The sequence below is a fragment of the Herpailurus yagouaroundi genome, unplaced genomic scaffold (genome assembly GCF_014898765.1).
Source record: "Herpailurus yagouaroundi ecotype Mexico unplaced genomic scaffold, PumYag 214, whole genome shotgun sequence".
NCBI classification, from domain to species: Eukaryota; Metazoa; Chordata; class Mammalia; order Carnivora; family Felidae; genus Herpailurus; species Herpailurus yagouaroundi.
Genome location: NW_024412445.1, coordinates 2,156,222 through 2,172,368, shown reverse-complemented (window position 1 = coordinate 2,172,368; position 16,147 = coordinate 2,156,222). Strand labels below are relative to the sequence as shown.

Below are 16,147 nucleotides of genomic sequence, written 5' to 3'. Positions count from 1 at the left end.
GCTCTAGAGCAGGAGCATGGCCACTTTCTGCCCCTAGAGGGCCAGGTTGAGTTGACCGGGGTTGTGATGGGGGCATCAGAATTATCCTAAGCGCTCCCCACCTGCACGACTCCAGTGTGAATCCGGGCTTGACCGACCCCAGCCTCGGTTCTCAGCCTGCTTGTGTGTTGGTAACACCGGGAGGTTTTAATCTGGGCCCCCCTCCCCGCAGGCTCCACGGGAAAGGTGGGGAGGTCTGTATGCCAGGAATTTTAGTGCGATTCTAATATGCAGCCGGGTTTGCCAACGGCTGTTTTAGATTTGTGGTTCTAACTGGGCGTGGGTCCCAGTCCCCGGAGGGCTGACCCAGTGCTGGGTGAGGCGGGAGAGCCCCGCCCGCAGGTGACTCCCCTACCGCCCAGGTCTCCAGCCCTGCTGTGGAGTTTGGAGGATGGAGGGGGTCCCACGCCAGGGACCAGGGTGGTGAGTCCTCCTTCCTGTCACAGTATTTATTTTGGTGGGACAGAGGAGGGGCTGTGACCCCACACTGTAGGATCTCAAGTCCTTCGTAGACCTGATCAGATGGCCCCCGTGGGGTGGTGCAGGGAGGGTACGGGTGGGTTCTGAGTTACCGAGGGTGACGTTATTGCTCACCTTCTGGTGGTGAGTGGTGTAAGTTGCATCCGCCGTAGACTGAGTGACTGGGTGTGCGGGGGCTGAGGCCACCTATCGTCCTGTGTGCATGGCCCCGTCCCAGCGGGGCTCCGTCATTGCGTGTCCCCTGAATGCCTGAAGGACCCAGCGTTGCTTGAGTCTCAGGCTCGGCGAGCTCCTGCGTCCCTCAGTGAGCCTGAGCCTCCTCGAGCCTGGCCGAGGCCCAAGTGACACCTGAACAGTCCAGGGTGTGACCCCAGTACCTCCCCCCTCCCCGGGAATAAAGTCAAATTGCAAACGTGAGACATACTGGTGTTTGGGAATGGCAAGGAGGGGGTCTCCCGGGGACACCTGCCCCACTTAAAGCCTGGGAAGTAGTGTCCGGTGGCGGGAGGAAAGGAGACCAGCCTGAAGACACGTGCATGCCCAGCACGGGGACCGCAGGGATTGGCGGCATCCAATTGTGTGACCATCGAGTGGCGGGCCACATGCCGCATGTGGGCAGGAGAAGCAGGTCCCCGGGTGGGGCAGGCTCACAGCAGCCGGTAAAGGAGGAGCCCTCTGACCCACCCTCTGTGGACATGGCACTGAGAACGTGATCAGGGCGGGTGGGCGGATGTGCAGGTCCCCGGGGTTTTTCATACCCCCCCCCCCCCCCCCACCCCGCGGCCCTGGACTGCCGTGTTTTCTGCATCCATTCCAGCATCCTGCGTGACCCTGCAGGGCTGGTGGGGTCCTGGCGCCTTGGCTACTGGCTGGGAAGTGGCAGGAAGCAGGTGAATCTTAGTGTGGGGGCGGGGCGGGGTGGGGGGTCTGAACGGGGATGTAGGGCTGGGACAGGGCAGGGGTGCGTGGGGACAGCAGGTGCCCAGGGGCCCAGAGAGGGAGCCTTCTCAGAGCTGACCCCTCCCCGTGGGGGACTGAGCCCACCTGCTGGTGTTCCCGGCATGCAGCTTTAGCTCAGAGAGTCTCTCCTGCCTTCGTTCGGTCTCTCGTTTTCTCCTTTCCCTGGATTTGACTTCTTCACTGGAAAGGAGAAACGTGGGCACCACCGGGGTGATGGCGCAGATTCTTCATACAGTTCGGGAGTAGGTGTGCAGCATTTCGTTATGCAAGTCAAGTCCAAGGGAGGTCCTCCCGGCAGGTGGGCAGGCCTGCCTTCCAGTTTGCCTAACGACCGAAGGGCGGGCCGCCTGTGTGTCCGCCTCTGGGGACACTGTCCTGCCCTCGCCGGGCTGTGCGCCCCCCACGAGCCCTGCCCCCCAGACGTGGCGCAGACTCGGGCTCTGGCCCTAAGCAGAGACACAGTCTCCCCGGCACAGAATCGGTTCTGCCAGCGGGAGAGCCACAGAGACGCATCGGGGGGGTGGGAATTGGCACACAGGACCTGGTGGAGCGGAAGGAAACCTTCCTCCTGGGAGACCATCTGCGTCTTATTTTTCTGGCTTTGAAAGTAATACATATCAGGGGCATCTGGGTAGCTCCGTCGGTTAAGTGTATGACTCTTGGTTTTGGCTCAAGTCACAATCTCATGGTTGGGGGGTTCGAGCCCCACATTGGGCTCTGTGCTGACAGAGCAGAGCCTGCTTGGGATCCTCTCTCTCTCTCTCTCTCTCTCTCTCTCTCTCTCTCTTTCTCTCTCCCCGCCCACACCCTGCTTGTGCTCATGCACTCTCAAAATAAATAAATAAATATTAAAAAGTAATACATGTCATTAGTGACAACTTGAGAGAAGGTGGAAACAAACAAGAAACATGAACGCTGCCTGGAACCCCACAACCAGAGACAGCCGTCGATGAACATTTTGGTGCATTTTTTTACTCCTCAAAGCGAACTCCTAACTTTCCATGCTGCAGGTTCACTTGGTTTGCCCTGCCCACCTGGCAGGGGTCGCTCCTGCTGGCCTGTCCTTGTGCTGTGGTCGCATCTCACACCTGCCCCGTTTCTCCAGGAGTGTCACCCTGGGATGAAGGTTCTCGGTCCCAGAGGAGGCCAGGGACTGTCACCGAGACAGGCCTGGCCTCTGCTGACTATGTTGCCTGTGTTTTTGCTCCTTTGGGAAGGGAAACTTTCATGAGATGCTTCTGTGCAGATCACAGCCTGAAAATGCCCCCCACTTCCATCGAGCATGCTCTGGACCCTATTCTGGCAGACCCTCAGTGGCTGCCTGGGCCTCATGCCAGCAGCAGACCCTTAGTGGCTGCCTGGACCATGTTCTTACAGGCTCAGAAGCAGGAGGTATTGATTCATGCAAACAATGGGTCCACAGGTCCCTGGTGCTCACCTGCCACTGGACACCTGTCCAGTCCTTTCTCGGTATGGTGGGTGCGTCCTAAGGTTCTGTCCTGCCCCGAATCCGGCTCAGCAGCGGGGGGTGGGGGGGGGGCTCAGTTGCAGGAGCTGCTGGTTTCTGGCGGGGCTGCCTCGTGCACCCCAAGGGTGAGGACCCCACTGTCGCGCGCACATCCATCGACAGCAACCCCCGAGTCTCCCTGAGCAAGCACCACCGACCAGGCATGAAATTAAGGGTGAACGAGTTAACAGATGTGATGTTACTATCCACGTGTGCTGGGGTCGTGCTCGTGAGCAAATAGGGGATGGACAGGGTGCCAAGGTAAAGAGGCGGGACAGCATCTGAAGAAGGGAGATGTCTGTGCAGGCAGGTGCGTACGGGGGCATGTTCATGAGTCAGGGAAACATCCTGTGTCTCTGCTCCGTCCTGGGCTGTCCTAAAGCAAAATGCAAGTAGTCTGACCCCAAAGTGGACCCCGAAGCCTGATAAGGGGTGAGGGGTCTCAGATCATAAAGTCCCCAGGCGCCTGCAGCCATCAGGGGGCCTGGCCGGGTCGGGTTCTAGCCACCAAGGATCCTCCGTGCGCCCTCGACGAGGGGAGGGCGGGCTCCGTCCTGGCCTCAGGTGCACCAAGATCCCTCCTGGGAGAAACAGGAAGTGAACAAAGGTAGGCGAGACAGTGGCAGGTTGGGACACTACACTCGGTGACAGAAGCCAGACGGCAAAGGACACGTGGTGTGTGATTCCGTTTATAGGAAATGTCTGGAACAGGCCAGTCCACAGAGGCTGCCGGGGGCTGAGGGAGGGGGCGTGGGGCTTCCTTTTGGGAGATGAAAATGTTTTGGAACTAGAACAAACAAAAAGTGAAAGAAAATAGGAAGCACCCTTAGAGAAAGTGTGGTCGGGTCTTAATTAAGGTCTGTGTGCTCGCTGCAGTAAAATCACCTGCAGCCCACGTGTCTCTCTGTCAGGCTCCCCAGGGGACGAGCCACCGGGCGGAAGATTCCGGAAGCTCAGCCTCGGGCAGTATGACAACGATGGTGCGGGGCAGCCGGCCTTCCCCAAGTGTGGATGGGGAAAGACCCCGGGTGCGGAACAGGCCGTGAGCCTGGCGCCTTTCCTGTCTCCGGCGGACGCCAAGGAGGTACGCACCGCCACCTGACAGCGGGACCTGCACACTTCCCGATCGCGGTCCTGTTGACACCCCAGAGTCCCTCCTGTCTCACATGGGGTTCCTCCTGGAAGAGCAGGGGGTGTGGTCGGGAGAGCCCGGGTGCACGGCCCTCCCCAGAGGGCACGGCGTGGCCACCGTAGGCTCCTCTGAGCCTCTGCGCCCTGACTGCACAGTGGGGTGAGATGGGAGCGGGCAGGTGGCTGAAGGTGGACGGCGGTGGCCAGGGGCACACAGACTCCCCAGGAGGGAAGCAGGAAGGAAGTGGGTCGGGGTGGGTGTGGGGCCCCGTGGTGGGATCCATGGAGCATCTTCCAGGGGGGTGCGGCTGAGATATTGCAGGTAGATGGGTCGGAACCCGGTACTCTGAGCCCTCCCCTTCTGTGTCTTCCTCCTCGTTGGGGGTTGGGGGGGGAAGATTGGAGCCCAGAATAGACCAGAAGAGAGACGTTTGGGATGAATACTTCCAGACTGTTCTCTGTGCCGTGGGTGTGTCTGTGTTCTTTCACGTACCCACCGGCACACCACAGGTAGCGATGATTTTTTTCCTGTTTTTCCCCCGAGCGCCCGCGTCCCCGAGCTGAGCCGTCTCTGCCAGCTCCGTGTGTCCGGGGGTGGACAGGCCGCAGGGATGTCCCTCTTCCTTCGTGTTACTGAAGCTCTTCCCAGTTTTCCGTGGCCGCCAGTGGCAGGGCTGTGCGTGGGGACGCAGCCTCCTGTCCCCGCACGGTGGGCCAGTCCGGGCCTGCCGTCGGGAGGTGGCCTTCACCTGACTCCCTGTGCCAATTCCAGACGGTGGCTGCCGCGTACCCCCCAGACCCTGATGGGATCAGTGGCAGGAACTTCTCTCCAACCAAAAGCGGCAGTGACTCACCCTCTCCCACGCCCGCGTTTCCCGTGTCTGCGGAAACACTGTATGGTAAGAACGGAGCCAGGCTCGTGGTGGGCAGGGCGCCCCGTCAGGGAGGATGCGGCCACAAGGGCTCCGCTCTGCTTTCTTTTCCAGTGACGACGCCCCCGCGTTATGCGCCGTTCAGCCCGCCCGGGTCGCAGACGGGCAGCGCCAGCGGTCTGTACAGAGGTGCTCACGGTAAGAGTCTGTCCTCCCCCCGCCCGGGCGACTCACACAGAAACCTTTTCGCGGGTGTCCAATCTCCGGAGCCTGGAAAGCGAGGAGGGCTGTCACTGTGCTGTGCAGATGCTGGGGGCTGACCACCACCTGTGTCCTGTGGGTGCACATCTGCGGTACATCCCGGGTCTGCCACTCGAGCAAGCTGGGAGGGGCGGTGGGCTCTGGGGAGGAGAATCCCTGCTTCTCCACTCCTCTCTGCCCAGAAGCTGGAAGAAGGCCTGCCCTTTACAGAGGAACTGGGGCCCCAGGGCCGGGGAGCTCCCTGCTCTGCATCACGGCCGCCCGCCCGAGACCCCCAGCCGCTCTCCTGGATCTTCCCAGGGGAGCGACGGCTGTCGGGAGGGGTCTGTCGCAGCCCCCGAACACTTACCATACGCAGCGCGGTGTTCAAGTATGACATGTGGGCCCCGGGAGGGAACGGTAGCTGAGCAGTAGTGAAGGGGTCGCTCTACACCCCTTCCTGTGGACACCCCCCCACCACTTGTCTTGAGAGTCCAGGACGGGCTGACCTCAAGCATGACCTCAGGCACATGGAGAGGGGCTATAGTTAGAGCCCAACGTCCATTTAGTATTATTTTTTAAATGTGTGTTCATTTTATTATTTAAAAATTTTTTAATGTTTATTTATTTTTGAGAGAGAGACAGAGCATGAGCGGGGGAGGGGCAGAGAGAGAGGGACACCCAGAATCCGGAGCAGGCTCCAGGCTCTGAGCTGCCAGCACAGAGCCTGATGCGGGGCTCGAACCCACAAACAATGAGATCGTGACCTGAGCTGAAACAAGACGCTCAACGGATTGAGCCCCCCAGGCGCATTTGAGAATCTTTCTTCTCTGTGAGTGTGGATTCCTTTTGCTGGTTTTCTCCTGCGGAAGAAGGCTCCCTGAATGGTCGTCTCGCACAGTTTTTGGGAGAGCACGTAACTCCCGCCTCCTTCCCCAACAGTGTTGTCGTGACGACAGCCGGTGCCCCGTCCTTCCTTTCCTAGAGAAAACCAGATCTGTGCGTCCTTTAGAGGAAGGGCTGTCCTTCTCCCCAAGTCCCCTGTGGCTCCAGGAACATACTGTGTCTCTGTCCGCGCAGAGCCCCGCGGTCACACTGCCCCCTTTCCTAGCAGGTGGGAGTAAAGCGCGGAGTAGGGAGAGGGTGCGCGGTGCTGGTGCACGTGTGTGTTCCGTAAGCGTCATGCGGAGAAGTCTGTTTTGTACTGGGACGATGTAGATGGTGGCAAACACAGGGACTTCGTTCCCACCTCCTCCCCCACCAGCCCACCACAACCAAAGGCTGATGTCGGTGTATCGAGACCAGCTTTGTTGGAGACGTGCTGGTGGCGGCCGGGGGGTGTGGATGATCAGCCCGAGGACAGAAAATGCCGGAAAGAAACTTCAGGTTGAGCAGCAGCCCCTGACTTGGCCTCTGGGGTCCCTGTGTGGAGTATCAACCCTTCCGGAACTTGAGAAAGGCCCGGAGAGGGGAACGGTGTGGGTGGGGCCGGTGGGGCCGGTGGGGCCCACGGCCCCACGAAGCCAGTGCACATTCAGCATCAGCGTAGCTAGCGTGTCGTCCTTGTGCCTTCCGTGTGTAAATGTCCCCGTGGGAGACGTAGGGCTTTGATTTCAGATACAAAAAGCGAACGCGTTACAGGGAGTGTATTTCATCCTAAGAACACCTGTGAGTCTCCTGGAGTTTTCGTCTGGCCGTCCTGACACAGTTGGTCCCTCATTCTGGGCGGCGGGTGACTCCCCTGGGTGGTGGGTGACTTCCCCGGACCACGGGTGGCTCCGTGGTGACTGCACTAGCTCATGCGTAGTCCACGTTGGCTCTGTGTTCTTCCCAGTGTGATTTCTCTCACGTTGTGGTCACGTGACGGGGCTGTCCTACTCACAGGTGAGGAAACTACACAGAGAGGTGAAGCGCATCCCCCTGAGCCACACAGCAGACACAGGTCTGCCTCACTCCCCAGCCGGGGGCTTTTGATCCAGGGTGTTAGAGTAGACAGGATTCGGTTTTCACTTTCCTCAGCTAGACCAGGAGTGACTTCGTGTCAGTGCTGGGAAAGCACAGGGATGGTCTCAGGGGGCTGGGATTTGAGTCCTTTCATCGAAGAACCATGCCTCCGACTCAGCGCCCCTCTGAGCCTGTTTCCTCATCTGCAGGTACAACAGTGCCCCGTTTGGGACCAGTGTGCCGTGTCGGGGTGGAATCTGCCAGGCAACTTAATGCCTGCTTCTGTGTCACTTATAGCCAAATGCCACTGTGTGGACACACGAGAGGATTTGCTTTAGATCCGCATCTAGAGGGTGGCGCTGTCATCCTTGCATGGACTAGATGTTGTTTTCCCCGTTCCTCCCGCAAGGTGAGACTGCACACCTGGCGGTCTGTGTGGAACAGGTGCCAGAGGCTGAATGGTGGGGGGGAAAAGGCAGACTGACCATGGGTACTGGGACCACGGAACCCGAGGGGACCGCATCCTGGGATGTGAAATCACAGAGCCAGAAGAAAGCGTGCCATGCTTCCTCCCGGTAACGGGAGAATTCCCAAACGCCTGGAAATGAAGCAGCCCGTAATTCGTGGGTCCAAGAGGAACTCTCAAGGGAAATCCGAAAGCATCTTGACCTGAAAACAGCAAAAGTAAAACATTTCAAAATTGGTGGGAGAGACCTCAAACAGTGCTGATGGAAAAGTTCACGGCCATAAACATACCCGTTGTCTGGAACAGGTATGTTTGAACTCCTGCCTCCAGGACCCCAAGATGGCCAGAGGGGAGAAAATAATACATATAAGCAGAACCAATGAAATTACAATAATATAATAGAAATATGTAATATAAGGTCAATGAAGTTACGAACAAGGAAATGAGAAAAAGTAAATGAAAAAAAGCGGGTTCTTTGAGGAGATCAGGAAAGTTGACAGATCTCTCTAAAGACAGACGAAAAAGGGGGAAGCACAGATTAGTAATGTCAGCAGTGAAGGGGGGGGCCTGTCACCACAGACCCTGCGGACAGGATTGGGACAGTGGCTCCATACCCAGGGGTTAGTGGTGAGCACGTGTGGTGACCACTCACCCAACGTGAAACAGACAGTATGATGCTGTGTAACTATCAAGGAAATTGAATTTGTAATTTACACATTTTCCCCCAGAAGAAATCTCCCGGCCCTGATGGTTTTACTGGAGAATTGTACCAAATATTTAAAGAACAATTAACACTAATTTTACACAACCCCTTCTAGAAACATAGAATTCGTTCTATGAAGACAGAGTTACCCTAGTACCAAACCCAGACACAGACAACAAAAAGGAAAAGATAGACTGATATCCCTTATGAACAGACTCAAAATCCCTTAACCAAACATGAGTAAATAGAACCATAGTATATATAAAAAATTACACACCTTGACCAAATGGGATTTATTCTAAGAATGCAAAGCTCCTTCAGTATCCGTCAGTGTAATCCATCATATTTAATGGATAAAGAAGAAAAATCACATGATGTTATATTCGTAGATGCGAAGGAAATTTTTTGGACAAAATCCACATCTGTTCATGACTATAAATTCCCGGTAGAATAGCTCAGAGGGGAGCTTCCTCAGCCTCGAAAAAAGAATCTAAAAAACCCTGCAGCTTGCACATAATGCTGGAAATTCTACAGGGGTTATTGTGCAAGAAAAGGAAATACAAGACAAGAGTGGAAGGGAGGAAATAAAACTGCCCGTTCTTGCAGATTCATGATTTATCTTTGCGGAGAATTCCCAGGAATCTATAAAAAAATCTCCCAGAACAATTAAGTCAGCTGGTTGCAGGGCACCAGAGAAACACACAAAAATCAATTATATTTCTATATACCAGCAGTGAACGTGTATAGACCTCAGTTAAACATACAGTGCTATTTATAATAGATCGAAAAAGTGAATACTAAAGCATAAGCCAAAGAAAACATGCAAGTCTCATATGTTGAAAACTCCATGGTGTCGGTGAAGAATAATCAAAGAAGATATACATAAGTGGAGAGAAATACCGTGTTCATGAGTTGGAACACTCACCCTGGTGAACATGTTGGTTCTTCTCAAACTTATGTACAGTTTTAACACAATTCCTACAAAATCCAAACAAGGTATTTTTTGTAGATCTAGGCAAGACAATTCTAAAGCTTATATGGAAATGCAGGGGAACTAGGATAGCTAAAATAATTTTGACGTTTATTTATTTTTAAGAGAGAGAGAGACAGAGCGTGAGTGCGGGAGGGTCGAGAGAGAGGGAGACACAGAATCTGAAGCAGGCTCCAGGCTCGAAGTCATGAACTAAGAGACCCATGACCTGAGCCAAAGTTGGACGCTTAACCGACGGAGCCTCCCAGGCGCCCCAGGATAGCTAAAATAATTTTGAAAAAGAAGAAAGTAGGAGGCATGGGTTAACTAAGTTCTAGACTTCCTGGGTCACCAGAAATCAGGACTGTGTGGGGTGGGGTGGGGCGTGGTACAGACACAAAACCAGTGGAATGGAATAAAAAACCCCAAAATACACCCCCACAAATATGCCCAACTGATTTCTTTTGGAAAAGGTGCAAAAGCAAGTTCAATGAAAGAAAAACTGTCCTTTTCACAAATCTGTAGCCACTGGGAACCCACAGTGAAAAAAAAGGTGGGGGGCATGCCTGGGTGGCTCAGTCAGTTAAGCCTCCGACTTCAGCTCAGGTCATGATCTCACAGTTGGTGGGTTTGAGCCCTGCATCTGGCTCTGTGCTGACAGGTCAGAGCCTGAAGAAGGCTTCGGATTCTGTGTCTCCCTCTCTCTCTGTGCTCCTCCTCTGTGCTTGCTCACTCTCTCTCTCTCTCTCTCTCAAAAATAAGTAAAGAAACAAAAAAAAACCCCCCAAAAAGAACATCAACCAAAGTCTTGTATCTTATACAAAAATTAACCTTAAATGGATCACAAACTAAAATATAAAACTATAAAACTTTTAGGAAAAACAAATAGAAAATCTTTGGGATCCCAAGCTAAGCGAGAGTTAACACTCAGCACAAAAGGGAAGATTGATAAAGTTAGACTCCATCAAAATTGAAAGAGTTTGCTTCAGGAAGAGACTGCTAAGAGGTTGAAAGGGAAACAGCAGACTGAGAGAAAGTCTTTGCCCTCTACATACCGAGAAACAACGTGATCAGAACGTGGGTATAAGCCCAGAGACCCCTCACTGAGGAGGATGGACAGACAGACAGCAGATAAGCGTGTGAAGGACGTCCAGCGCCATGAGCCACCAGCGAGATGCTAGTGTAAACCTCGGGATCACTACGGACCTAGCAGAATGGGAAAAGTAAAAAATAGCATCAGCACCAAATGCTGGTGAGGATGTGGAGAAATGGGAAGTCTCGTTTACTGCTGGTGGGGGTGTAAAATGGTGCTGCCTCTCTGTGGGAAATGGTCTGGCACTTTCTAAAAAAAAAAAAAAAAAACAAAACAAAAAAACTATGCAGTGGACCCCTGAGTTTTTATCCTGAAGAAATAGACTTCCAGTCACACAAAAACCCCTCCGCAGGGATTTGTAGTGGCTCTGTTTTTAGTAGCCCACAGCTGGAGACAGCCTAGATGTCCTTCAGCAGGTGAATGGTCACACGGTCCGAGCTCCGTCCACACGGTGAAACCCAGCCAACTCCTGATAACACGGAGTAACCTGGATGAGTTTCCAGAGCAAAGTCATTCCCTAAAGTTGACATACTGTATGGTTCCATGTCTGTAACGCCCTTGCCGTGGCAGAATTGTAGAAAGAATTATAGTGTCTTCTAGGCGTTTATAGGAAGGACAGAGGGGGGAAGGTGTGGTTTTAGAGGGGCCCTTGTGGGTGAGGATGTTGCCTGTGTTGGCTGTATCAACGTCAAGGTCCTGGTGTCCTTCTGTCAGATTCTGCCTTTGGGGCAAAGTGATAAGGAGGATAGGGCTATTGTCAATAGTGCTGCTGTACACATTGGGGTGCAAGTGCCCCCTTTGAATCAGCATTTTTAAAAATTCAGTCTTTCCTTTTAGTTGTTTGCTTATTTAGTTATGTATTTAAGTTTATTTTTGAGAGAGACAGAGAGAGAGAGAGCACACGTAAGGGAGGGGTAAGAGAGAGGGAGAATCCGAAGCAGGCTCCAGACTCTGAGCTGTCAGCACCGAGCCCCACGCGGGGCCCCAGCTTGCCAACCGTGAGATCATACCCTGAGCTGAAGTCAGATGCTTAACTGACTGAGCCACCCAGGCACCCCTTGAATCAGCATTTTTGTATCCTTTGGATAAGTTCCAAAGTAGTGCAATCGCTGGGCTGTAGGGTAGGATGAATGGATAAAGAAGGTGTGATGTATGATGGAACGGAATAGTACTCAGCGATGAAAAAGAAGGACATCTTGCCATTTGCAACAGCGTGGATGGAACTGGAGGGTATTATGCTGAGTGAAAGAGGTCAAGACGAAGATATCGTGTGATTTCACTCGTGGAATTTAAGAAACACAACCAGATGAACACAGTAGTAGGGGAAGGGCAGGAAAACTAAGATGAAAACAGAGGGAGGCAAACCATAAGACACAATTAAATACAGAGAGCAAAGTGAGGGTTGATGGAGGGTAGGTGGTTGGCGGGATGGGCTGGCTGGGGGCTGGGCATTAAGGAGGGCACCTGTTGCAATGAGCACCGGCTGTTACATATAAGAGACGAACCACTGGGTTCTCCTGAAACCATTACTACACTCTATGTTAACTTGAATTTAAATTTAAGAACTTCTAGACTAATATAATTTTTTATTGCAAAAAAGGGGGGTATGGGGCATCCACGTGTAACGCTTGATAGCTGTGTGTGAATTTATAAGGGGCTCAAACTCATAAGTTCAGTGTAAATCCCACTGGGGGAGACGGTTCAGGTGTGGTTGAAGAGAGAGTATTGGCTGCCAGTTGACCAGCTGGGGGTAGGGGGGTGGTTTCCACGGAGGTTTATCCTATGGTTCTGCCTCCTTCTGTATGTGTTTGGAATTCTGCATGATGAGAAGGTAAAGTATAGGTAAGAGAGTCCTTGGTGGTGGGTGCGGTCTTCACGCGTGCCCTGGGCACTTGTGGTCAACCAGCCCCGCCCTCCTGGAAGTGCAGGGCGTGATCCGGGAGGATCAGTGATCCTGGGGCGGCGAGGACCCCAGGAGAGGACCCAGTGTGTTCAGCCAGTTCACACCGGTTGTTGCCTGTTGAGGAGGTCTGCGAGTTTGAAGCGGGAGCAGGGCTAAGCACTAACTAGGCTAAGGGAGAAATAGCGGGTTTCTCATTTTGTTGCTGTGACCATTACAGTCTCAGGGACGTTCTGGCTTCGTTTTAGCACACAGTTAGCAGAACTCTACTTTGCAGAAACCCTCTCTGTGTCCCTCGGAGTCTGCAGAAACCCAGACCCACCAGACAGGTGTCAGAGAGGGTGATAGGCACCGGGTGCAGGTGGGAAAGACAGCCTGCAGGGGAGATCTGGGCTACACTTCAGCACAGGGACAGGTCAGTGGGTGGAAAGTTACTGAGAGGCAGGGCAAGGGAAGGGGGCGTTTTGCAAAACTGGCCCAGCAGGATTCTTGCTGCTGGAGGGCAGAGGCTTGGACACAGGGTGGGGATGACTTTGCAGAATCCTGGCCACATCAGGGCGCTCCGAGGCCGGCTGGCCAAGGGGCCTCTGGAGAAGGGGCTCTCAGGTCCTGAGTCCTGTTTGGTCACAGAGGCACTCTGTCGCAGGTCAGGCCCATCCTGCAGCTTGGCGTCGGGTGCAGCGCGTGCTCCCTGGGCCACAGGTGCTGTGCTCTGGTCTCCCTCTGGCCACCTGGTTTCAGTGGCGGCCTGCCTGGCAGAGCCTCCCATTCATTCACCCCTCACCAGACACCAGCCCCTCCGCAGTGACCAAGCCAGATAAACAGAAAGTGTGTCAGCGTGTGCGCCAGGAGTACTGGGAGATTCAGGAATGAGAAGCCGGGGTGGGGGTGGGGGGAGAGTCAGAGCCCAGACAGCCCCTCCCTGCTGTTGGGGGGGCCTCAGTAAGCTGCTCTCACAGCGCCTGCTCAGGGACCGAGAGGGACATTTAAACACTTGTCCCAAATAATCAGCACTTAAATCTGAATTCAGATCAGATACTATTTAATTCTCCAGGAGGCGGGTTGTAACCACCAGGGGTGCTGGTTAACTGGAAGGATTGGGGACAGGAGGGGACACAGGGTGGCGTCCTGTGAGGTTTTGAGGTTTCACATTTGACCCAGGGAGCCCCGTGAGGACGGAGACGGGCAGGTCTGACCCACCCAGGACCCTCCAGCGCCAGCCTGCAGTGGCAGCCCCGGACGGTTGATGGTGTGTGTGTGTGTGTGTGAAATGCCCCTCTAACCTGCCTGGTTACGCCCGGGAAACACGTGCACGCGGGGACGCCATCCTTAGACTTCTCAGCGATTCCATAATGGACCCTGGGACTCTGGTTTCTAGTAAGACAGATCTAGTCTCCAGGCGCGCTCCCGGCACAGCTTCCAAACCCTCGGGGTTTACTAAGTGGAGGAGCAGAAAGGTGTCTCTAGTGCTAACAGGAGTTTGGAAAAGCACCTGGGGGTGGGGGCTGGTTGCCACGGAGACCGCCCACGTGGTAACGGGGGCGGGGCTGTCAGCCCCACCCCCTGACCTCGGGAGGAGGGGCTGCAGGGAGACCGCCCACGTGTTCACAGGAGCGTGGCTATTGGCCCCACCCTCTGACCTCGGGAGGAGGGGCTACAGCGGGACCGCCCACGTGGTTACTGGGGGAGCTGTCGGCCCTACCCCTTGGCCTCCGGAGGAGGGGCTGCAGGTTGGATCCATCACCAATGGCCGATATTTCATCAATCAGGCTCCTGTAATGACACCCCCATAAAACCCAACAGACGGGTCCCGAGAGCTTCTGGGTTGGTAAGCACGTGGAGACGGGAGGACAGTGGGCCCCGGAGCGGCAGGGAGTTCGGCGCCCCCTCCCCATCCGCGCCCTGGGCAGCTCTCCCTTCCCTCTGTTCCTGACTTAATCCTTTTACAACAGACCAGCGATCTAGTGAGCGATCTGTCCCCCGAGTCCTGTGAGCGGCTCCAGCCAGTTCACCAAACCCTGGGAGGGGTCGTGAGAGCCTCTAGTTTGTAGCTGGTGGGTCAGAACCCAGGTGACACGTGGACTGGTGTCTGGAGGGGGGAGGGGCCGTGCTGGAGGATGAGCCCTCAGCTTGGGGGGTCTGACGCTGTCTCCCCGGGTAGATGGTGTCAGAGTCAAGGCGAATTGTAGGAGCCCCAGCTGTGTCGTGTTGGAGAATTGCTTGTTGGGGTGGGGACCCCCTACACACTTTGGAATTGGGTGTGAAGCTTTTAAAGCCTCAGGAGGAAATGTGCTTCTTGAAAACAAAGTTTGAAGACTTTGCGTGAAGGGGTGATTTGCTCGCAAGCCTCATACAGGAAAGAGAATGATGGAGTTCAGGATATGAGCTGTTCTGTCATTTCTGATCCAATACTTAGCCTTGATATTTGTTTGCAAAGTGGGAAAAAATGAGAGAATGTTTCATTACAAAATTTGCCTCTGATGTATAGCGGCTTCAAATTGAATCCATGATAGATTTTTTTTTTTTAACTAGAGTAACATGGAACATAAAACTAGCTGTTTTGTTTTTCAAGTTTATTTATTTATTTTGAGACAGAGCGTGCGAGGGGGGGGGGGGGGGAGAGAGAGAGAGAGAGAATGAGAGAATCCCAAACAGGCTCTGTGCTGTTGGTGCAGAGTCTGACTTGGGGTTTGAACTCACGAACTGTAAGATCATGACCTGAGCTGAGATCAAGAGTCGGATGCTTGACCGACTGCACCACCCGGGTGCCCTGAGACCAGGAGGAATTCTGATCCCCCGGCAGGACAGAGTATATAGGGCTTCACCCCTGGTCTTGGGGTAGTGCTGCTGGGACCCCTTGGAGTTGGATTCAAAGGGCCGAGACGGGGGACGTTTGCCAAAGGGAGCAGCCTGGAATGTCTCATTGAGAGAGAGTGAGAGAGAGTACTTGGAGGCAATGCTTTCTTTTTGTTTAAATAAAAAAAAAAAGTTGTCATTCTTCAAAGCTTGACAAATTGCAAAATGCTTCCACCAAGCATCCCCTTTCCTTCCTGTACCCGAGTTGGCTTTTTTTTTGAAATGCGATGAACTTGCGATGAGAGTGTTTACAGTAGGAGTAAAGGCATGTGCTGAACATGAACGTGTGTGACGTTTACATATGGCCCTGATTGCTTTGAATCTTGCAGATCCTGAAAACAAGCACATTTACGTATATACTGATCCTGTGTCCGTGTTTAGGTGCCTGTGTGTGAACGGAAAGGGCGTATCCACGTCTCTGCACACGTGTGATGCACTTGCACACTGACCCGTGCACAACAGGGCCCCCTGACCCCACAAAATGCCTATGGATGAACAACTGTTGCCCAGACCCCTGACCCCTGAGGCCCCAGATTAAGAAAGTAAAGAAAGAAAAATTGAGTGTTTCAAAATCTATTTAAAAATAAACATCCTGGGATGCCTGGTTGGCTTAGTTGGTTAAGCGTCCGACTTCGGCTCAGGTCATGATCTCACAGTTCATGGGTTCGAGCCCCGCGTTGGGCTCTGTGCTGACAGCTCAGAGCCCGGAGCCTGCTTCGGATTCTGTGTCTCCCTCTCTCTCTGCCCCTCCCCTGCTTGTGTTCTGTCTGTCTGTCTGTCTCTCTCTCTCACAAAAACAATAAACATTAAAAAGTTTTTTCTTTTTCTTTTTTTTTTCTTTTTCTTTTTTTTTTTTTAATTTTTTTTAACGTTTATTTATTTTTGAGACAGAGGGAGACAGAGCATGAATGGGGGAGGGTCAGAGAGAGGGAGACACAGAATCCGAAACAGGCTCCAGGCTCTGAGCTGTCAGCACAGAGCCCGAC

General features: G+C 53.7%; 1 protein-coding gene across 4 annotated transcripts in view; it reads left to right on the top strand.

The window, feature by feature from the left end:
- The window catches only part of TNS3 (tensin 3), a 210,592-nt gene that overhangs the window by 147,230 nt on the left and 47,215 nt on the right, over positions 1–16,147 (top strand). For all 4 annotated transcript variants that reach the window (XM_040455025.1, XM_040455026.1, XM_040455028.1 and 1 more), the window contains 3 exons: positions 3,898–4,070; positions 4,890–5,016; positions 5,104–5,187. In XM_040455025.1, coding sequence (XP_040310959.1) covers positions 3,898–4,070; positions 4,890–5,016; positions 5,104–5,187 — 384 coding nt within the window. The remainder of the gene's footprint in view (positions 1–3,897; positions 4,071–4,889; positions 5,017–5,103; positions 5,188–16,147) is intronic.